At 44.1% G+C, this 23546-nt stretch overlaps 1 protein-coding gene across 1 annotated transcript in view; it reads right to left on the bottom strand.

Annotated features, from left to right (window-relative positions):
• The window catches only part of RNF144A (ring finger protein 144A), a 65009-nt gene that overhangs the window by 16702 nt on the left and 24761 nt on the right, over nucleotides 1–23546 (bottom strand). Inside the window, exons 3-6 of the mRNA XM_038740031.1 lie at nucleotides 12460–12564; nucleotides 12222–12282; nucleotides 2382–2589; nucleotides 206–353 (exon numbers count right to left, since the gene is read on the bottom strand). Coding sequence (XP_038595959.1) covers nucleotides 206–353; nucleotides 2382–2589; nucleotides 12222–12282; nucleotides 12460–12564 — 522 coding nt within the window. The remainder of the gene's footprint in view (nucleotides 1–205; nucleotides 354–2381; nucleotides 2590–12221; nucleotides 12283–12459; nucleotides 12565–23546) is intronic.

Below are 23546 nucleotides of genomic sequence, written 5' to 3' on the forward strand. Positions count from 1 at the left end.
CTTGGAACAGTGCTTGACACATAGTAACTGCTTAACAAATACCATTATCATTATAATTGTTATTCTCCAGGAAGATAAGATCCAAGATGGGGTCGTATTCATGAATACAGGGAAAATCAGCTCTCTAATGGCTGCCTTCATTTTCGTTAAAGCCTGACTGCAAACCTGATGCCAATCACACCCCCTGAAAACAAAGTATACTCACATCCAGCGATTCCAGACAGTACCAACAAAAGGCGTGTTTACAATTTTTGCACATCATTTGGGCACAACCTTCATCCCGTTCGATGTAAACTTTGCACTTGGGACAATGTTTAATGGGTGCATCATCCTCTTCTTTCTTAAAAACAGAACTGCAAGAAGTTCCCTGGTAAATTGACAGTTGAAGTGTAAGTCCTTCATTGGCAGTACAGTAGACAGAACTTTTAGGGAGAAATTCATGAAGATGGTACCACCTACTTTTCCCGGTCTAAACCGATTCTGCCCAATAACTAATCTCATCATCATCATCAGTAGTATTTATTGAGCACCTGAGTACTATATTAAGTGATTGGAACGGTTTAAATGTCTAAGATTCGTGCATTTTTAACACATTTTCTGATCCATTCAGGAAAATAAATAACTGGAAGAAATGACTGCTCCATTGTGGCTAGGTAACGACAGCTAGGTGGATGCTGGGAAATTCACAGTAATCTGCAAATTTAGGGCAGCTGAGAAGTATTCTTCATTTGGGACAAATAAATTCATTCAGTTGTATTCATTGAAGACTTACTGGGTGTAGAGCACTGTACTGCTTGGGAAAGTATAAAATAATAATAAACAGATACATTCCCTGCCCAGAGTGAGATTACGGTTTAGAGGACAAAGTGAGGTGGGTGGAAGCCATCATTCATTCATTCAATCAATCAGTCAATCAATCAACTGTATTTGAGTGCTTACTGTGTGCAGAGCCTTGTACCATCATTCAATTCTTTACGCCTTCATTTCTTGCTCCAAAAGTATGAACGGCTAAAGAGCCCTCAGAGAGCTAAGTTGCCTTGATCCTAAAAAGGGAGCCTGAAGTTGCCAATGACAACCTCTGCCATGAGAAGCAGCGTGGCTCAGTGGAAAGAGCCCGGGCTTTGGAGTCAGAGGTCAAGGGTTAAAATCTCAGCTCCGCCAACTTTCAGCTGTGTGACTTTGGGCAAGTCACTTAACTTCTCTGTGCTTCAGTTACCTCATCTATAAAATGGGGATTAAAACTGTGAGCCCCCCCATGGGACAACCTGATCACCTTGTAACCTCCCCAGCGCTTAGAACAGTGCTTTGCACATAGTAAGCACTTAACAAATACCATCATTATTATTATTATTATGAACTTTTAACAAAGCAAGATGTGCAGAGAACCAGTAGCATCTTTAAGGAAGACAATCATACGAACATAGTGCTAATCCTGAAAATGCTCCAGTAATATTGCTAACAGTCCTGCCTTTTACCTAGGTTGCCATTTCTATTTTACAGCTGAAGTCACTGGATCAGCAAAGCAGCACCCAAATGGAATCAATTATGAAACCAGGCCCAGCCTGAGTTTCCAGCTACAGCAATTCCCAGAGGGGGCAGATCCAGTGTCGGTTCCTGCGCTGGAGGGGTCTTTGATGCCAATTTGTACTTCCCAAGAGCTCAGTACAGCGCTGTGCTCACAGTAAGTGCTCAATAAATATGACAATGAATGAATGAATGAACTGAGCTGGAGGGAACGGGCTGGGATGAGGTGGTCAGGGGAAGGCACTTCAGCTCGCTTTCATCACGGCCTAGTGGAAAGAGCACAGGCCTGGGAGTTAGAAGGTCACACAGAAAGAAGCGCTTAGTATAGTGCTGTGCACACAGTAAGCACTCAATAAATACGATTGAATGAATGACCAGTGGCAGAGTCGGGATTAGAATCCAAGTCCTCTGACTCCCAGGATTCTGCTCTTTCCATTAGGCCACATTGCTTCGCTTCCCTAATGATTTCCCTTTATGAAATCATGCTACCCTCCAGGAGTCGTCCCCATATCAATCTCTTATTTTTTCACCCTCTTTCCCCCTCTACTGCCACTTAGGTACCTCTGGGCCCTCAAGCACTTAAGTACTCACAGCCCCCATAGTGCTTCTGACTGCTCTACTAGTTACTTCCTCCTATCAGCGATGTATTTCATTTCTGTCTCCCCCATAAGACAGTAAGCTCCTTTAGGGTAGGGATCGTCTACTAACTCTAGTGGACACCCCAGGCACTTAGTACAGCTCTCGGCACACGGCGGTTGTGCTATCGATACTCTAAATTGATTGACTGCTTGATTATCTGGAGGATGGATCCTTGTGTCCCTCCCACCTTGTGCTCTTTATGGATACAAGTGCAGTACCTTGTTTCTCCTGGCAGGAAAGTGATTGGCATAGCTTCCTGGCAGCCTTGGCCTGGGTGCCAGCTGGCTTTGCAGGCAGAACAGAATTCCAGGTGGCAAGCTTGGCACTGGACAAGCTGGGGAGCCTGGGGCCCCGCCTCCTGGAGCTGGCAGACCGCCTGGCAGGTCGAAGACGGGCACCAGGTCCGGCAGGGGTCCATGAGCACCTCTAGCAGGGAAACACAAAGCCAGTCTGTCGGTAGCCATCAGGAGAGATGATCATTCCATCGATCCTTCCATCGATCCTTCAGATGGATTTACTGAACATTTACTACATGCAGAGTGGCACTCCCTGAGAGACAGGGACCAAGTCTAATTCCCACCTGTATTTTCTCTCGCAGTGCTTAGTACAGTGGTCTGAGCACTTGACCATCCATCCATACTACTACTACTACTAATAATAATAATTTGGGTATTTGTTAAACGCTTACTATGTGCCAGGCACTGTACTAAGCGCCGGGGTAGATACAAGCAAATCGGGTTGGACACAGTCCATGCATGTCCCACATGGAGCTCACGGTCTCAATCCCCAATTTACAGATGAAGTGACTGAGGCACAGAGAAGTTAAGTGATTTGCCCAAGGTCACACAGCACCCAAGTGGCAGAGCAGGGATTAGAACCTATGACCTTCTGACTCCAAGGTCTGTGCTCTATAAATACGATTGATTGATTGTGCTCTAACCACTATGGCATGCTGCTTCTCTAACATCTACCACCAAGTGCTTGGGAGAACCTAGTACTACAGAGCTGATAGACATGATCTCTGTCTAAAAGGAGCTGATAGTCTACCTTCCTGCAACTGAATACTTCTGAATCTAGGCTGTAAACTCACCATGGCCAGGGATTGTTTCTGCTAATTCAGCTGCGCTGTCCTTTCCCAAGTGCTTAGAACAGTGCAGCGCACACAGTAAACACTCAATAAATGCCACTAATTGACTGATTCACTTTTAGCATCACGCTATTCAGGTGGCAGATCATTCTGCACTTCAATCTAGAACCAGGGCAGAATTTGTTTTAGGGGGCCACCACTCATCATTTTGGATGAGTGCCTCATTTTGGATGTACTAAGAGCTTAGTACAGTGCTTTGCACACGGTAAGCACTGAAGCAGCATGGCTCAGTGGAAAGAGCACAGGCTTTGGAGTCAGGTCATGGATTCAAATCCTAGCTCTCCCAATTGTCAACTGTGTGACTTTGGGAAAGTCACTCAACTTCTCTGAGCCTCAGTTACCTCATCTGTAAAATGGGGATTAAGACTGTGAGCCCCCCGTGGGACAACCTGATCACCCTGTAACCTCCCCAGTGCTTAGAACAGTGCTTTGCATATAGCAAGCGCTTAATAAATGCCATTATTATTATTATTATCCTCGTACTATTGTGTGGCTCTTGGTACCTGCCTTTTTGTGTTACTGCCAAAAACTCCCCCTTCCTTTCGCTTAATAAATGCCATTATTATTAATACGATTTAATTTTGAATGGTGAAATGGGGGCCTTTTGCTAAAAAGAAGCAAATTACCTCCCGTCAGTAGCACAGTTACCAGCCATACACAGCTCTTGCTAAACCCTATTTTACTTCAGGGATTACAAAGATAATGATAACAACTGTGGTAGTTGGTCAGCACCTACTATGTACCAAGCACTGTATTACATACTGGGGTAGATACAAGATAATCAGGTCCCACATTGGACTCACAGTCTAAGTAGGAGGGAGGGCAGGCATTAAATCCCCGCTTTACAGATGAGGAAACTGAGGTACAGATGAGCTAAGTGACTTGCCCAAGGTCCCACAACAGTCAAGTGGCAGAGCCCGGATTAGAATCCAGGTCCTCTGAGTCCCTTGCTCTTTCCACTAGACTAAGCTGCTTCTCATAGTGTATTAAAAGAATGCTTCTCCACATAGGTAGTAAAATCTATACAATACTGTTTATCGCTTGCAAATTTTCTACCTCATAACCATGGTCCATTTTGTAAATGATTTTATGCTCATTTTCCCTGGTAGACTATAAGGTCCTTGTAGGCAGGGAATATGTCACTGGTAGGTTTTGAACCACCCAAGTGCTTAGTCCAGGGCATTGAGCCTAGTGCGCTCTCTCACCACTAACCCACAGCCCCGGATCACCTGCACTGTCCGCCTCCTTCACTTTTATCCTCGAGCCGCTGAATGCTGCTGGCAGAAATGTAAACATCAAGCTGACCTAGTCCACTTCAAGTTTGTCCTTTCTTGCCTTAACTCTGTCCTCTCCTCTGACCGGCAAAACTGTTTCTCTTCCCTTACTGACACCCGTGCCCATCACCCTCATCAGTTGTTCCAGATATTTAACTCCCTTCTCAGGCCCACTGTCATCACGCACCCCACACATCCCACCCCTCGCCCCCAACGATCTGGCCATCTACTTCATTAAGAAAATTAACACCATCAGGTCTGAGCTCCCCCAAATCACCCCTCCCCCTCCTCCATCTCCCCTCCTCTTGACCCCGCTTTCAACTTTCCCATCCTTTCCAGCAGTATATTCAGAAGGGATCTTCTGCCTTCTCTCAAGTGTCACCCCCTCCACATGCACATTGGACCCTATTCCTTCAAACCTTATAAAAACTTTTGCCCCTTCCTACCTTAACTACCATCTTCAACCGCTCACTCTCCAATGGCTTCTTCTCCTCTGCCTTCAAACACGCCCACATATTCCCCAGCCTAGAAAAATCCTCCCTTGACCCCACAGCCCTCTCCAGTCATTGCCCAATCTCCCTCCTACCCTTCCTCTCCAAACTCCTTGAGTGAGTTGTGTACACTCATTGCCTCAAATTTCTCTCCTCCAACTCTCTCCTGGACCCCCTCCAATCTGGCTTCCATCCCCTGCACCCCACTGAAAGCACCTTCTCAAAGGTCACCAATGACCTCCTTCTTGCCAAATCCAACAGCTCCTATGTCATCCTAATCCTCCTTGACCTCTCAGCTGCCTTTGACACTATAGACCATTGCCTTCTCCTCAATACGTTATCCAACCTTGGCTTCACTGACTCTGTCCTCTCCTGGTTCTCCCATTATCTCTCTGGCCATTCATTCTCAGTTTCCTTTGTGGGCTCCTCCTCCCCCTCCCATCCCCTAACTGTAGGGTTATCTAAGGTTTGGTTCTTGGTCCCCATCAATTCTCCATCTACACTCACTCCCTTGGAGAACTAATTCGCTCCCATGGCTTCAAATACCATCTCTATGTGGATGATGCCCAAATCTATACCTCCTCCCCTGTTCTTTCTCCCTCTCTCCAGGCTCGCATCTCGTCCTGCCTTCAGGACATCTCTACTTGGATGTCCACCCGCCATCTCAAACTCAACATGTCCAAGACAGGGCCCGTTATCTTCCTTCCCAAACCCTGTCCTCTCCCGAACTTTCCTGTCACGTGGATGGCATAACCATCCTTTCTGTCTCACAAGTCCACACTCCTGGTGTCATCCTTGACTCCACTCTCTCATTCACCCCACATATCCAATCTGTCACCAAAGCCTGCCGGTCTCACCTTCACAACATCACCAAGATCCGCCCTTTCCTCTCCATCCAAACCTCTACCAAGTCAGTACAATCACTCATCCTGTCCCAACTGGACTACTGCAACAGCCTCCTTTCTGACCTCCCAACCTCCTGCCTCTCTCCACTTCAGTCTCCTGCCCGCATTATCTTTCTACAGAAACGTTCTGGGCATGTCACCCTCCTTCTCAAAACTCTTCAGTGGTTGCCTATCAATCTCATATCAAACAAAAACTCTTAACTGTTGGCTTCAAAGCTCTCCATCACCTTTCCTCTTTTTACCTCACTTCCCTTCTCTCCTTCTACATCCCAGCCTGCACATGCCACTTCTCTGGTGCCACTAACCCTCTCACTGTGCCTCCATCTCACCTGTCTTGCATCGACCCCTGGCCCACATCTTACCTCTGGCCTGGAACACCCTCCCTCCTCAAATTCTCCAAACAATCACTTTTCCCTCCTTCCAAGCCCTACTGAAGGCTCACCTCCTCCAAGAGGCCTTCCCAGACTAAGACCCCCTTTCCCTCAGCTCCTCCTCCCTTCCATGTCATTCATTCATTCATTCAATCTTATTCATTGAGTGCTTACTGTGTGCAGAGCACTATACTAAGCACTTGGTAAGTACAAGTTGGCAACATATAGAGACGGTCTCCACTCAACAATGGGCTCACAATCTTGAAGGGCATTTATTAAGAGCTTACTATGTGCAGAGCACTGTTCTAAACGCTGGGGAATTTACAACGTGATCAGGGTGTCTCATGTGGGCCTCGCAGTCTTAATCCCCATTTTACAGATGAGGCCATCTGAGGCCCAGAGAAGTTAAGTGACTTGTCCAAAGTCACACAGCTGATGAGTGGCAGAGCTGGGATTTGAACCCATGACCTCTGACTCCAAAGCCTGTGCTCTTTCCACTGAGCCACGCTGCTTCTCTAAGCCACCTCGACTTGCTCCCTTTGCTTTCCCCACTGCCCCACAGCACTTAGGTATATATGTATACATCTATAATTCTATTTATTTATATTGATGCCTGTTTACTTTTTTGATGTCTGTCTTTCCCCTATTAGACTGTAAGCCCAATGTGGGCAGAGATTGCCTCTTAATTGCTGAATTGAACTTTCCAAGCGCTGTAAGCACTGTAAGAGTACAGTGCTCTGCACACAGTAAGCACTCAATAAATACGATTGAATGAATGAATGAATATCACTGCTACTATGACTACCACTACTACAACTCTTACTACTGCTACTAGGCATGAAAGACACAGATTGTTCCCATGAAAGCTGTTTTGATTTTATGACTTGCAGGCCTCAACAATCTCATCTCACCACTGACTGGCTCTTGGTGCATACAGGGTTGGATTTTCTACGGCGTAAATAGAGAAGGGGTATTTTCCTCATCATTCTTTACCAGCAGCAAAGCCTTTACACATAAATTTGGGACAACTAGGTGATGCCAAGAGGCTCTTCATGCCCTGGGGTATTGATTCCCAAGATTCACTGAGGGAATTGGGTTTGGGCTGGAGCCATCTCTGAAGAACCACTCAGGGTTTTAGGCACTTGGTGATCTGGTCTGAGCTAGATCCTCGCTCCGACTGAGCAGCCCTCTAGGACTGGGTCAGCCCAGAAATATCTGAGGTTCTGCTGGGTAAGGAAAAGGAGTCCAGGGAAGACAAAAAAGAGAGTTAAAAATGGTAGCTGCCCTCCTCCAGGTTCAGGAGCACCAGCAGATTGGAGGATTACAAGTAATAAGTCACAAGTTACCCTTGTAAGTCACCCTTACCAAAATCCTTTGGCCCCATGATGGTCTAAACCCACCAAAAGATGAGAGGAAATGGCCTTTCTGAGCCCGAACTTTTCGGAAGGAACAGTTCACTTCATGCTATGAAAATTAGGCTTATTGCCCCTTGACACTTCTCTGTGCCTCAGTTACCGGCAATTAGAACAGTGCTTTGCACATAGGAAGCACTTAACAAAAACCATTATTATTATTATTATGTATTATTATTATTATTATTATTATTATTATTATTATTATTATTATTACCTCATCTGTATAATGGAGATTAAGAGTGTGAGCCCCACAGGGACAACCTGATTACCTTGTATCTAACCCAGTGCTTAGAACAATGCTTGGCACATAGTGAATGCTTAACAAATATCATAATAATTAATAATAATATTTTTATTTTAGCACAACACTTCTGATTCTTCATTCTGCTTTTTTAGCAAAGGAATTATTAATTAAAAAATGATTTATTAATCTAGCCATTAAGAATTTGTTTAAAATTTATGGTCTTCTAGCAAATTTTCTTAACAAAGCACAAGATACATTTTTCTCTAACTGTCCCCTGGCCAGGTTTTTTGGGTTTAGTCTTTGAAATTTGGATTTTCAGAAGAATTTCCATATGCTTGTCTCACTGTCAAAAATTAAAAGTAGCAGTTCATTTTTTGCTTTGTTTTATTTTTTAGGGTTAGCCAGATTTTTCTTCAATTCTACAAAAATTCCTAGCTTGACTGGATCAGAACAAGAAATTTCAATCCTAAAGATTTTTTGGATAGAAAAATGAAGTTTCCCAACGTTGTCTGACAAAACCCAAAGTCATCTGGAGTTCATGAGTTCTTGTCATAAATATATGCCAGATTATGTCAAAATTTTTTGCTGAGGAAAATGTTTCCACATCTTGCAAAAGTTTCTGATTTCACCAATGTTACGCCTCAATCTGATGAATTCCCTTCCCATTCACTGGCCCCAAGGCAGCCTGCTGTTCAAAATCCAAGTAAGGCAATGCTATTTAATTATTCAGAAGCTTTCAATAAAATGGACTTTAAAATCGGCAAATGTTAACAATTTAGAAAATGTCTTGACTAGCATATACTTTTTAAAACTTATTTTCCATGCAATATGTTTTTCCCCACTCTCCTGTTCACCAAAAAATTGCATGAATTGTTCCATTTGTTTCTTGCAAAGTACTTGCTTTTGTTTTCCTTTTACAATCTGGAGAAAAGGGCCTTCATTCAGAGATATAAATAGAAATATTCAGGGCTGAATATTAATAGTGACCACACAATAGTGAAAAAATAGAAAAAAAAGATGAATCTGAAAGAAACTTGAAAACTCAATAATGATCAAATCTTGTGCCAATTTTGCATAATCAAAATCATATAACACAAATTTCTTTTCATACTTTATAGAACCCCCAATCAAAAAGATGCTTGATTTCAAGACACCCATTAGAAATCAAGAGGACAAACTGATCAGGATATCGTACTCAAAAACAGTTTTGAAAAGATAAGACTTTCTTCAGAAGGGTCTTTATTTGAGCATGATACGGGAACCCAGAGATTAAGACTCCAATCTTAGCTCTGCTTTTGGTCTGCTGTGTGACCTCAGGCAAATTCACATATCCACCCTGTGTCTCAGTTTCCTCATGTGTAAAATGGGGTAAAGATACCTGTTTTCTCTTCCTCTTAGACTGCGAACCCCAAGTGACACATGACTGCATCTGATTTAATTATTTTGCATCTTCCCCAGTGCTAAGCACGTTGCTTGGCATGTAGTAAGCACCGTGCTAACGATGCAATGAGTTTATAGTTCCCTCTGGACTATAAGATCACTGTGGGCAGGGAATGCGTCTGTTTATTGTTGTACTGTACTCATCCGAGTGCTTAGTACAGTGCTCCGCACACAGTAAGCACTCAATAAATACAATTGAATGAGTGAATAAATACCACATTCTTATAATCTAAAATGGCCCAGACTTTATTAAATGTAATAACATACCTAAGTAGGAACCTGGACCCCCATGTCTGTTCTGTTCCCCTAGAGTTATTTAAAGAGGGTCATTGGGCCATCAGTGCAGGTAGCTGGAGGTAGACTAGCTCTTGAATGTTCTAGCAATTCCATTTCTGGTTCAGCTATCCTAGAACCAGAGCTGTGGGGGGCATTTGTTGGTGGATCCGGGAGTTGCAGCAATATTGTGTCAAAGACGTGCAGGTTCTGGCTCTGCTCAAACCATGATGTTAGCATAACAAAATTTCTCCTTCAAGGAGGCCATTTTCTGAAGTGACTAGATAAATCCTTTCTTATTTAGTCAAACCGTTTCCAGTCAATTGCATCAGCCAGTTGGGATACTGGAAATTCCCTCTTGGAATCTTTAGTAGGAGTGGAAAAGGGATTTTAACCAAGATGTCCAACGATTTGGACATCTTGGTTAACATCTCTGCCCCTGCTCTCTCTCCCTCCCTTCAGGCTCGGGTCTCCTCCTGCCTTCAGGACATCTCCATCTGGATGTCTGCCTGCCATCTAAAACTCAATATGTCCAAGACAACTCCATATCTTCCCTACCAAACCCTACCCTCTCCCTGACTTTCCCATCACTGTAGACGGAACTACCATCCTTCCCGTCTCATAAGCTCGCAACCTTGGTGTCACCTTCGACTCCGCTCTCTCGTTCACCCCTCACATCCAATCCGTCACCAAAACCTGCCGGTCTCACCTCCACAGCATCGCCAAGATCCGCCCTTTCCTCTCCATCCTAACTGCTACCTTGCTGGTTCAATCTCTCATCCTATCCCGACTGGATTATTGCATCAGCCTCTTCTCTGATCTCCCATCCTCCTGTCTCTCCCCAGTTCAGTCTATACTTCCTGCTGCTGCCTGGATCATCTTTGTGCAGAAACACTCTGGGCATGTTACTCCCCTCCTCAAAAATCTCCAGTTGCTGCCAGTCAACCTATGCGTCAAGCAAAAACTCCTCACTCTCGGCTTCAAGGCTGTCCATCACCTCGCCCCCTCCTACCTCACCTCCCTTCTCTCCTTCTACAGCCCAGCCCGCACCTTCCTCTCCTCTGCCGCTAATCTCCTCACTGTACCTCGCTCTCGCCTGTCCCGCCATCGACCCCCGGCCCACGTCATCCCCCGGGCCCGTAATGCCCTCCCTCTGCCCATCCGCCAAGCTAGCTCTCTTCCTCCCTTCAAAGCCCTACTGAGAGCTCACCTCCTCAGGAGGCCTTCCCAGACTGAGCCCCCTTTTTCCTCTCCTCCTCCTGATCCCCCCTGCCCTACCTCCTTCCCCTCCCCACAGCACCGGTATATATGTTTGTATGGATTTGTTACTATTTATTTTACTTGTACATATTTACTATTCTATTTATTTTGTTAATGATGTGCATCTAAGCTTTATTTTTATTTATTCTGATGACACTTGTCCACATGTTTTGTTTTGTTGTCTGTCTCCCCCTTCTAGACTGTGAGCCTGTTGTTGGGTAGGGACCGTCTCTATATGTTGCCAACTTGTACTTCCCAAGTGCTTAGTACAGTGCTCTGCACACAGTAAGCCCTCAATGAATACGATTGAGTGAATGAATGAATGAACTATTTGGATTTCTGATGCTAGCCTGGTAGTGCCCATCAACTGCATCTGCTGCCACCTAAGCTTCCAACAAGATGGAGTATGACAGGCAGCATGGCCTAGAGAACAAGCCACAGGCCTAGGAGTCAAAGGACCTAAGTTCTAATCCTGGCTCCCCTCCTCACATCTTCCAAACTAGCACATTTCCCCCCTTCAAAGCCCTACTGAAAACTCACCTCCTACAGGAGGCCTTCCCAGACTGAGCCCCCCTTTTCCTCTGCTCCTCCTCCCCTCCCCATCTCCCCGACTCCCTCCCTCTGCTCTACCCCCCTCCCCACCCCATGGAACTTGTGTATATAGGTACATATTTATCATTCTATTTTATTAATGATGTGTACATATCTATAATTATATTTATTTATGTTGACGCTATTGATGCCTGTTCACTTGTTTTGTTTTGTTGTCCGTCTCCTCCCTTCTAGACTGTGAGCCCGTTGTTGGGTAGGGATTGTCTCTGTTGCTGAATTGTACTTTCCAAGCGCTTATTACAGTGCTCTGCACACAGTGAGCGTTCAATAAATATGATTGAATAAATGATTTAATGAACTTGTCTGTCGAGTGATTTGTTTGATCTTTTGCAAGTCACAACTTCTCTGTGCCTCAATTACCTCATCTGTAAAATGGGGATTAAGACTGTGAGCCCCATGAGGGACATGGACTGTGTCCAACCTCATTAGCTTGTAACTACCCCAGTGCTTAGTATAGTGCCTGGCACAGCACAAGCACCTACAGTAAAAAAAAAAAAATAAGATAAAATAAGAAAGGAGAAGTGACTTACCCCAAAGAGGGGAACCTAGAAATCAGTTAGGCTTGCATCCTGAGACATATAAAGCATGCTGTCAGTTTCCGAGTTATTTAAATTTTCGTTACATACCTTTTTCAAACTGTAGCTTTTTATATCTCTGCATAATTTCAGTTGCAACCATACACTCGATCTATTAAAAATAAAGACAGGAAGGTCATAAGTTTAGAGCTCCAAAATTGTCTGCGGCAAGTTCAAACAAGTCATCTGACTTTTAACTACCGCAAAAACATGAGTTATCCCAGAGCACAGGAGAAATCAAGGCAGGAGCCTTTCAGGCAATAAGACACCAATTTCCAAGATGACATGCCTCGTTTTCTTGCAGGTGGCCTCGTTTGGGGCAGGTAGCATCAGGGCAGCTAATTGCTGTTTCTAGTCCTTCTCTGATCAAAAGTTCAACGTATTGTTTCAGGCACTAAAAGGAAACACAGAAAACAATGATGAAAACACTCTTCCAGTTCTATGCCAGAACAAATAATTATATGACTGATTTAATAGGTAATAAGACTAGTTATTAAAACACACAGCGGATAGCTAGATAAGACAGTCTTGGTAAAACAGACTTCCTCATGAAAATCGACTACTTTAGTTAGGGTCATTCAATCGAACTATTTATTGAGCATCTACTGTATGCAAAATCACTATTAGATGAGGCAGTCTGGTATGGTGGAAAAGCATCAGTCCGGAAGCCAGAGGACCTGAGTTCAAGTCGGACCTCTGCTACCAGCCTGTTCTGTGACTGCGGGTAAGTCATGTAACCTCTCTCCAACTCAGTTTCCTCATCTGTGAAATGGGGGTGACAATACCTAACTACCTCGCAGAGTTGTGGTGAGGACAAAAGTGAGATAAAAACGTGAGTGCATTCTGGGATTAAAAGTACCCTACAAAAACAAAGGTATTATCATTTTTATTATTATTATTGTTTGTGAGCATGCGGGAGAGAACAATAGAGTTAATAGACATGATTTCTCCTCAAGGAGTTTATAATCTAGTGCAGGAGATAGACATTAAATTGCAGGTGGGATGAGCACTTTCAATAAACATTTGCACAAACCCTCATACTTAATAATAATAATAATAATAATAATGTTGGTATTTGTTAAACACTTACTCTGTGCCAAGCACTGTTCTATGCCCTGGGATAAATACAAGGTTATCAGGTTGTCCCACCTGGGGCTCACAGTCTTAATCTCCATTTACAGATGAGGGAACTGAGGCACGAGAAGTTAAGTGACTCGCCCAAAGTCACACAGCTGATAAGTGGCGGAGCCTGGATTAGAACCCACAACCTCTGACTCCCAAACCTGTCCTCTTTCCACTAAGCCACGCTGCTTCTCTTCGATTGGGAGCCCCACCTGGATTGTGGATTGTGTCCACTGGGATTATTTTGTACGTACCCCAGCACTTAGAATAGTGTTTGACACGGAGTAAGTGCTTAACCATGAAGCAGTGTGGCTATTGGAAAGCATTCAACCTTTGGAGTCAGGGGACCTGGGTTCTAATTCCGGCTCTGAAACTTAAAAGCTGCATGGCCCTGGGTAACTCAATGTCTCTGTGACTCAGTTACCTCGTCTGTAAAATGAGGATTAAGATTGGACGCCCTAGGTGGGACAGGGACTGTGTCCGACTGATTATGCTGTATCTACCCTAGTGCTTAGTACAGTGCCTGGCACATCATAATAATAATAATGATGGTATCTGTTAAGCGCTTACTGTGTGCCAAGCACTGTTCTAAGCGTTGGGGTAGGACAAGGTAATCAAGTTGTCCCACATGGGATTCACAGTCTTAATCCCCATTTTACAGATGAGGCAACTGAGGCACAGAGAAGTGAAGTGGCTTGCCCAAGGTCACAAAACAGACAAATGGAGGAGCCGGGATTAGAACCCACAGCCTCTGACTCCCAAGCCTGGGTTCTTGCCACTAAGCCATGCTGCTTTTCCCGATCTGATCTGATCTCTGCCCTCAAAGCGCTGATAACAGTACAGAAAATTGAACCAGAGAGAAATTAGTCTCTAGCGTCCTAAACTTCCTCTCCCATTCCCCTTCTAGCAGCTCACGAGGGCAGTCCGGCTTCCTTCTACTTAATCAGTGGTGTTTATTGAGTGCTTACTGCATGCAGAGGCACTGATTCAAGAAATTGGGGGAGTTACAATAGAGTTGGTAGACATGTTCCCTTCCCACAAGGAGCTTACATTCTAGGGAAGCTGTAGCCCACAGTGTTGACTAATGGAGAGATTTGGGCTGGCCGGTTCGGGCCACTTAGCAATAATTTTGGGATAGGGACTCATGGACACTTTCCCATCCTGGGCCTCCCCCCGGGCCCATCTCTGACTGGCGCCCCGAGATGGCCACCTCTTAAGTATTTAACAAATACCGTTAAAAAACAAAAACAAAGAAGAAATAGCATAGGAAAAAAATACATCAGTGGGAAAATTGGGTGGGCACATTATTAAAGAATTATTGCCTCAGCAACAATCTTCTACATAAAAATAATTTTCCCTAGCATATGGGTGAGTTATGCATACAACTTTATTTTGTCACTTAGAAGCTGAATGACTATCATACCAGACTAATCTCCACCAGAGATATCTTTCCATCACTATCACCGACACAATGTACCTGAAATGATACACATCGGCCCTTTGACAAATCAAACATTCTATTTTTAATGATCGAATACTGAAGGCAAATCTTCAAAGTGAAAAAAAAAGCTCAGTAGTAACCAAGAGGTGTGTATGTGTGTGTTCAATAATTATAGTTCTAAGGCTGTTGCTTTGTTTTCTTTGTGGATGTTTACTCTCAAGCCAGTTTACTCTGAATTCCTGTAAAGAGAGAGAAATTAAACCAGCAAACGATGAAGTTGCTTAAGTACACAGCCTCCGCAGACACTACCCCCCAGGAACCATAAATTAAGTTGCTTAAAAATACAGCCTTGGGTCCTGACTCAAACAAACAAACAGACAAGGAGTGGGTTCGCGCTAATTAGCAAGGCAGCCCTTAGTCATGTATGAGTCTCTGGAGTTCAAAGACGACCCAGAGGTGAGGATGCAGCTGGAGAAGTCGACGTGTCACGGAAGACTATCTGCTCGGCATGTGCTGGAACAGCGGCCTGAAATTCCCTTCTTCCTCTAGCCACAGCGCCCTACTGACTTTCGTTTTTATTTTGTGTATCTGACGTTGTCTCTTCTGCTGTTCAGTGTTTCACTGCTTCCAATGCGCCTGTCTAACGTCATCTTCACTAAGTACTGCGTCTGCATGCCCTAAGTACTTAATAATAATAATAATAATTACAATAATAAATAATTGTGGTATTTGTTAAGCACTTACTATGTGCCAAGCACTGTTCACAGATACAAGGTAATCAGGTTGGACAGTCTTAATCCTCATCTTACACATAAGGTAACTGAGGCCCAGAGAAGTAAAGTGACTTCACCAAGGTCACACCAAGGTAGACAGGTGGCAGAGCCGAGATTACGACTCATGTCCTCAGATTCCCAGTCTCGTGCTCTTTCCACTAGACCATGCTGCTTCCTTAATAATAATACGACGATCACCACAGAAGGTGATCAATACATTATATTGATTGATGTACAGCAAAATAATCATATTAATATTAGTAGTGGTATTATTATTATTGTATTTGTTCAGTGCTTACTTAGTGCCAAGCACTGCATTAAGCACCAGGATAGATACCAATCATATCAGACACAGTCTCTATCTCACATGGGGCTCACAATCCAAGGGAAAGGAGTACAGATATTACACCCTCATTTTACAGTTGAGGAAACTGAGTCAGAGGGATGTTAAGCGACTTGCCTGGGATTAGAACCCCGGTCTTCTGACTCTCAGTACTGTGTTCTATCCATTAAGCCACACTGCTTCTCCCTGCTTTGTTTACTTTTGGAATACTCATTGTAAATATGACATTATATACTTTATATGCATATGCAAATAATATGAAGAAAAAGACATAAGTAATCAATCATATTTGTTGAGCACTTACTATGTACAGAGCACTGTACTAAGCGCTTGGGAGAATACAACAGAATTGGCAGACACGTTCTCTGCCCATAATGAACTTTACGGTCTAGAGGGGGAAGCAGACATTAATATGACTAAATAATTTATAATATATAATTTAAAGATATGGATATAAGTGATGTCGGGTGTGTGGGAGGGTGAATATCAAATGTCCAAAAGTCACAGATCAAAGGGCCTAGATGACAGAGAGGGGACAGCGAGCCAAAGTTTCCCCAATTAAGCCCCCTTGGAAAAGATGTGACCTTAATAATGCTTGAAAGATGGATAGAGTGGTGATCTGGCATACAGGGAGAGGGAGGGAGTTCCAGGCTAGGGGAAGGATGTGGGAAAGGGTTCAGCAGGGAGAGAGATGACATTGGGGCACAGTGAGTAAGCTGGCACGGGAGGAGCAGAGTAGTGGGCTGTAGTGGGAGGTAAGTGAGGTGAGGTAGGATGGGGCAAGCTGAATGAGTGATTTAAAGCCAATGGTAAGGAGTTTCTATTCCATGTGGACGCAGATGGACAGCCATTGGAGGTAACTGAGGAGTGGGGAGACATGGCCTGAACTTTTTTGTTGATAAATTATCTGTCTATGCAGCAGAGTGAAGTTTGTATTGGAGTGGGGAGAGGAGACAGATGCAGTAGTCAAGGTGGGATAGGATAAGTGCTTGGATCACCACAGTAGCAGTTTGGTTGGAGAGGAAAGGGCAAATTTTAGCAGTGCTTTGCTAAAATAATCCACTTTCACCACAGGGCCCAAATATCTGGGATGTCATCAAAGATCAGTGAAAACAGTTCAAATTCATTTAATACCGAAAAACTGTCACAAAGTCCTTTCAGCTAACCGAGAACATGGAAAGATTTTTATTTTACTGGGAAAAAAAAAGAAAGCAATGACTTCTGGTGCATCTCATGAATCTGATTTTGCCTCAATTCCAAGTCCAATTGTCCATTAGCTCCCGTAAAATGCGCGGTTGTGGCACTTTGGGATTGGCGCTTGAGTTAATCATCAGACTGCAGCATTGGAGTGCAGTCGCACAATTGCAAAATGACTATCACCTTTTGGACTGCAGAGAGAAAGATGAGCGTTTTCGGGTCTGACCAGAGCACCTGGGGTTGCTGAGAAGCCAACCAGCCTATTCCCAGATGCTACATGGGACACGACTCCCAGATTATGCTTGAAAATCTAATAGCAAATGTGCTCTTTGAATGAGAAGAATGAATGAGTCAAATGAAACATACGCACAGAGTTTTTTAAAAGCCATAGTCACATTCCAAAATGATGATTTTACTTTTCCTAGTGTTCCACTGCTATCATGTGCAGAATGTGTCTTGTTTTTGTTGTATTGTGCTCTCCCAAGCGCTTGGTATAGTGCTCATTCATTCAATCGTATTTATTAAGCACTTACTTTGTGCAGAGCACTGTTCTAAGTGCTTGGGAAAGTACAATATAAAAATATACAGTCACAATCCCTTCCCACAACAAGCTCACAGTCTGGGGGGCGTGGGTAGAGAGACAGACATGAATACAAATAAATAAAATGACAGATATAGACATAAGTGCTGTGGGGCTGGGAGTTGGGGGAAGAGCAAAGGGAACAAGTCAGGGTGACGCAGAAGCGAGTGGGAGATAAGGAAAGGTGGGGCTTAGTCAGGGAAGACCTATTGGAGGAGAAGTGCCTTCAATAAGGCTTTGAAGGCGGGGAGAGTAATTGTTGGATTTGAGATGAAAGGGTATTCCACACACAGTAAGCACTCAATAAATATGATTGAATGAATGAATGAATACCAATATATAGAAATGACCCACTTAAGCTTTTTGGTTTTAAGCAGGCCTTCGGGGAGAGAACTTCAGAATCTAATATCACCCGTATAATGAAATCACAATCAGCACAAAAGCACAAACACTGTCAATCCTGTATTTCAACTTTGGCCCTGACGATGATGATAGCCTCTGAAGGAACAGAAACAATGAACTGATGACAGACAGTTCTGTTGCCACTCTGCCCTAGGGTGGTTGTCCTGGGGGGAGCGGGGGTCTCTTCCTTTCAAACAGACTCCTTGTGACACCTTCAGTGAATCCAAAATGGTAGCCCTTTGAGTGGGATTCCAAGGGGGCAATGCCCTGACTCAACTTCATTCCAGTCTAGGGGCTACTCCATCCCAAATCACTCCAGAATCATTAAATCTGTGAGGTTTTAGACTTTTTGACCCTGGAAAATATATACTAGTTTGTTGCTGATCTACTGCTTAAAAGGATTTAAAGAGGTCTTATCTGATTTTTAATATAAGCCAAAGATACAAAATATTTGATCAGTAAATTTTAAATTCAGGTTCCAGGTTCTTGTGAGAAAACTGTCAAAATAATGTATATGTATATATCTACTATAGTATATATACCACATAGAAAGCACTTAACAAATAACAAATATAGTGCATACTACATGTTAGTGTGTCAGATACTGTTCTAAGTTCTGGGGGTGGGTGCACGTTAATTAGGTTGGGACTCACAGTCTACATAGAAAGGATAACAGGTATTTAATCCCCATTTTACAGTTGAGGAAACTGAAGCACAGAGAAGTGAAGTGATTTGCCCAAGGTGACAATGCAGGCAATTGGCACAGCTGGGATTAGAACCCAGGTCCTCTGACTCCCAAGCCCAGACTTTCCAATAGGCCATTCTGCTTCCTGTTCCCATTTCATATCTTGATTATTCTTCTGAGAAGAATGAGAAGCAGCGTGGCTCAGTATGAGAAGCAGCGTGGCTCAGTGGATAGAGCCCGGGCTTTGGAGTCAGAGGTCACGGGTTCAAACCCCAGCTCTGCCAATTGTCAGCTGTGTGACCTTGGACAAGTCACTTCACTTCTCTGTGCCTCAGTTACCTCATCAGTAAAATGGGGATTAAGACTGTGAGCCCCCTGTGGGACAACCTGATCACCTTGTAACCTCCCCAGCGCTTAGAACAGTGCTTTGCACATAGTAAGCACTTGATAAATATCATTATTATTATTATTCTGACTCCTCCTAGCCCAATATTTTAGACCTCTTTCCATTTTCCCATAACTAACTCCTTCCCTTATCATTTGTATAACTTTCAAGCCATTAAGAGGCATTTTCTGCTCATGAGAAAATATGTCCAAGTTAGGGGAAACATCAGCAAGGTTGCAATTATCAAGTACAAAACACCCCGCTATATTCTTGCCCAGGTAAATGGTACCCACAAGTGGACAACAAACCAGCTCTGGTTATGATGGTAACTGACACCGAAGCTTCACTGGTGCCTGGTGGGAGGTTTAGAAAAACATATTTGGAGGCAATTTTGCACTTTGAGAGCATGAAGAATATTTTGAGGGGTTGAGTATTTCTCCTGCGGTTACGACAGGAACTGCAAGTCAAAGCCTCCGTTTCTATTTCTGGCTCTGGATGTCACTCTCTCTACAGTCCACACAATATTTAACCTGGTTTTCCACCTGGGAAATCGGAATGTGAATCCAGCACTTGACTACTCCGAGATGCCCTCGAAGACACTGTCTATTCTTTATGGCCAGCACTCAGTCTAACCATGCCAATAACCCGAGCACTGAAATTATTCTGAATTCCAGAGCTCATGGAGGGCAGGGAATGTGTCTGTTTATTATTGTCTTGTCTTTTTCCAAGTTCTTAGTACAGTGCTCTGCACACAGTAAGCACTCAATACATATGACTGAATGAATGAATGATTAAGCTGGCCCTAGAGCAATGCACTTGAAAACTACTGCACAGATACAGATTGGGCGCAACACTTGTTTATTCCTTCCCATCTCCCCCTTCCATACACACCCTTCCGGATCGAAATCGTATTTCCTTTATCCCTGCTGGGGATGCCACATGGTGTGGGTTTGTCTAAGCCTCCTTAGAAAGAAGGTGAGACCCACAATTTAGTGGGGCATTTTTAGGTCTTTTGTTTTCACTCTCTTATACTCTATCACACAGCCTACCTGGAATTTATTTAAGAGTCTGCTTCCCCAACTAGTCTGTAAGGAACCTTGTCTTCTAACTCTAACTCTTCTAACTCTCTTGTATTCTCCCAAAAGTTTAGTGCAGAGCTGTGCACAGAATAGGCATTCAATTAATGCCACTGGATTAATTAATATGAACTCGTTCAATCACCCAATCAATTATTTATTTGCTTACTCCATTTGTAATTACTTTGATGCAGGTCTTCTGTAGAGCATACGTTCCTGTGGACAGGGCATGTGTCAGGTTTTTGTTTTGTCTTTCCCAATCACTTAGTACATGCAGTACATTCAGTGGGTGCTCAATAAACACTACTACCACTAGTAGTGGGAAAACCTTAAAATTTAACTAAATTTGCAATATTTTAGCCTAGGCATCACACACGTTGTATCCACCAATCTGCGGTGTTTATCATTCATTCATTCAAACATATTTATTGAGCGCTTACTGTGTGCAGAGCACTGTACTAAGCTTTTGGGAAGTACAAGTTGGCAACAAATATGGCAACATATATATCGGGTACCTACTGTGTGTAAAGCACCATACTATGTGCCTGGGTGTAGCTTAGTGGAAAGAGCATGGGCTTGGGAGCCAAAGGTCCCGGGTTCCAATCTCAGTTCTGCCATTTGTCAGCTGTGTGACTTTGGGCAAATCACTTCACTTCTCTGTGCCTCAGTTACCTCATCTATGAAATGGGGATTAAGACTGTAAGCCCCACGTGGCACACCCTGATTACCTTGTATCTACCCCAGTGCTTAGAATAGTGCTTGGCATACAGTAAGCACTTAACAAATACCATCATTATTATTATTATTACTACACTAGAATTTGTGGGCCCGATCCCACCCTTCGAGAAGCTTATGCTGTAGCAGAAATTATTGGAAACACCTGCCTCCAAATAAAGCAATTTCCCACAATAGCGTAAGGAAGTACTTCTCTCCCCCACCCCAGCATCAAAGAAGTGGAAATGGCAATTCTCACCCTCCTGTGTGTGTGGCCTGATATCCTCACTGGATTGTCTCCATCCTCTTTCCTACTCTCTAGCATCATTTCTCTTCCCTGTTCTGAGTGTTCCCAACCAACTTCTCCCTTTCTCTCCTCCTCCTCCCGTGTCACATTCTCCCACTCTGTGTCACATTCTCCCACTCCGTGTCATGGCTCACGGCAGTGGCCCCCCATTAAAAAGGGCAAGGCAATGGGATAATAGTAGTAATAACAATAATAATCATAATGGTGGTATTTGTTAAACTCTTACTATGTGCCAGGCACTGTACTAAGCACCAGCATAGATACAAGCAAATCAGGCTGGACATTCCCGTTCCACTGGGGCTCACAGTCTCAATCCCCATTACGCAGATGAGGTAACTGAGGCACAGAGAAGTGAAATGACTTGCCCAAGGTCACAGAGCAGACGAGTGGCAAAGCCCTTCTAGACTGTGAGCCCACTGTTGGGTAGGGACTGTCTCTATATGTTGCCAACTTGTACTTCCCAAGCGCTTAGTACAGTGCTCTGCACATAGTAAGCGCTCAATAAATACGATTGATGATTGATGATGATTCACACCCCCAAAGTCCTGGCGGGGAAGCACACTCATCACTTGTAACACTATCAGAGTTTGTTCGAAATGGATAAAAACATCTGTCCGGTTACACAACCCGTGGCTCTAATACTGACAAACGGGAAATTCACGTATTCGCAAGGCCCTGGTTTAGAAACAGGTTACACAAAAGTTGCGGTGGGACATTTTTGCTTCATCGGCAAAGATCCGCTCCCTGTTTCATTGAAACGATGTGTACAGCCACCACCGCGAAGAAGCGGGAGCCGACAACAGCCCTGTCCTTCGCGGGTGAAGAGGAAGCTGTGCTCGCGGGGAGACCATCTCCTGCGCCTCTTGCAGTGGCACGGCCTGGGAGATGGAAGGACCGGTGTCCAATCTGTGGATTAGTCTCTGGTGGCCCCTCACACAAATCTCAGTGACGAGGCCCGCTCTTTCACAACATAGCCACCCACTTGATCCCTCGGGATCGCAGCCTGGCCAGGCAGCCCGGGGCTTCCTGCTTCCAGCCCACTGTTCATTTAATGGTCCGGATAGGTGCTCTGCAGGCCCCTGAGGGCCAGGCAGGGGTGGGAAGCTCTGCCTCGCGAACCGCACGAGGTTCCCTCACTAGAGGGAATAGAGAAGCAGTGTGGCTCAGTGGAAAGAGCACAGGCTTCGGAGTAAGAGGTAATGGGTTCAAATCCCAGCTCCGCCAATTGCCAACTGTGCGACTTTGCGCAAGTCACTTAACTTCTCTGTGCCTCAGTTACCTCATAGGGATTAAGACTGTGAGCCCCCCGTGGGACAACCTGATCATCTTGTAACCTCCCCAGCGCTTAGAACAGTGCTTCGCACATAGTAAGCTCTTAACAAATGCCATCATTATTATTATTATTAGATGCACAGCTTGGAGCCTCAGTTTCTTCATCTGTAAATTCGGGATTCATTCATTCATTCAATCACATTTATTGAGTGCTTAATGTGTGAAGAGCACTGTACTAGGTGCTTGGGAAGTACAAGTTGGCAACATATAGAGACGGTCCCTACCCAACAGCGGGCTCACAGTCTAGAAGGGGGAGACAGACAACAAAACAAAACATATTAACAAAATGAAACAAATAGAATAAATATGTACAAATAAAATAAATACAGTAATAAACGTATATACATATATACAGGTGCTGTGGCGAGGGGAAGGAGGTAAGGCGGGGGGGATGGGGAGGGGGAGGAGGGATTAAGGCTGGGAGCCCCACATGGGTCATGGACTGTGTCCAACCTGATTAGCCTGTATCTGTCCTCTAGATTGTAAGCTCACTGTGGGCAGGGCATATGTCTGTCTGTGGTGGTACTCTCCCAAGCTCTTAGTGCAGTGCTCTACATAACAGGAAGTACTCAATAAATACAATTGTATGAATGAAAATTGAGCACAGTGCCTGGCACACAATAAGCACTTAATAGATACCGTTAAAAAAAGTCAAAGCTTTATGACTCTGCCTTATCATTATTATTATTACATTTGTTATGCACTTACTATGTAAAGCACCATTCTAAGCACTGGGGTAGAAACAAGTTAATCGGTTCAAGCCCAGTTCCTGATCCATACCGGGTTCACAGTTTAAGTAGGAGGGAGAACTGGTATTGAACCCTCATTTTATATACGGAAAAACTGAGGCATAGAGATGTGAAGCAGCATGGCTCAGTGGAAAGAGCACGGCCTTTGGAGTCAGAGGTCATAGGTTCAAGACCCGGCTCCACCAACTGTCAGCCGTGTCACTTTGGGCAAGTCAACTTAACTTCTCTGTGCCTCAGTTACCTCATCTATAAAATGGGGATTAAAACTGT

This window comes from Tachyglossus aculeatus, chromosome X1 (genome assembly GCF_015852505.1).
Source record: "Tachyglossus aculeatus isolate mTacAcu1 chromosome X1, mTacAcu1.pri, whole genome shotgun sequence".
NCBI classification, from domain to species: Eukaryota; Metazoa; Chordata; class Mammalia; order Monotremata; family Tachyglossidae; genus Tachyglossus; species Tachyglossus aculeatus.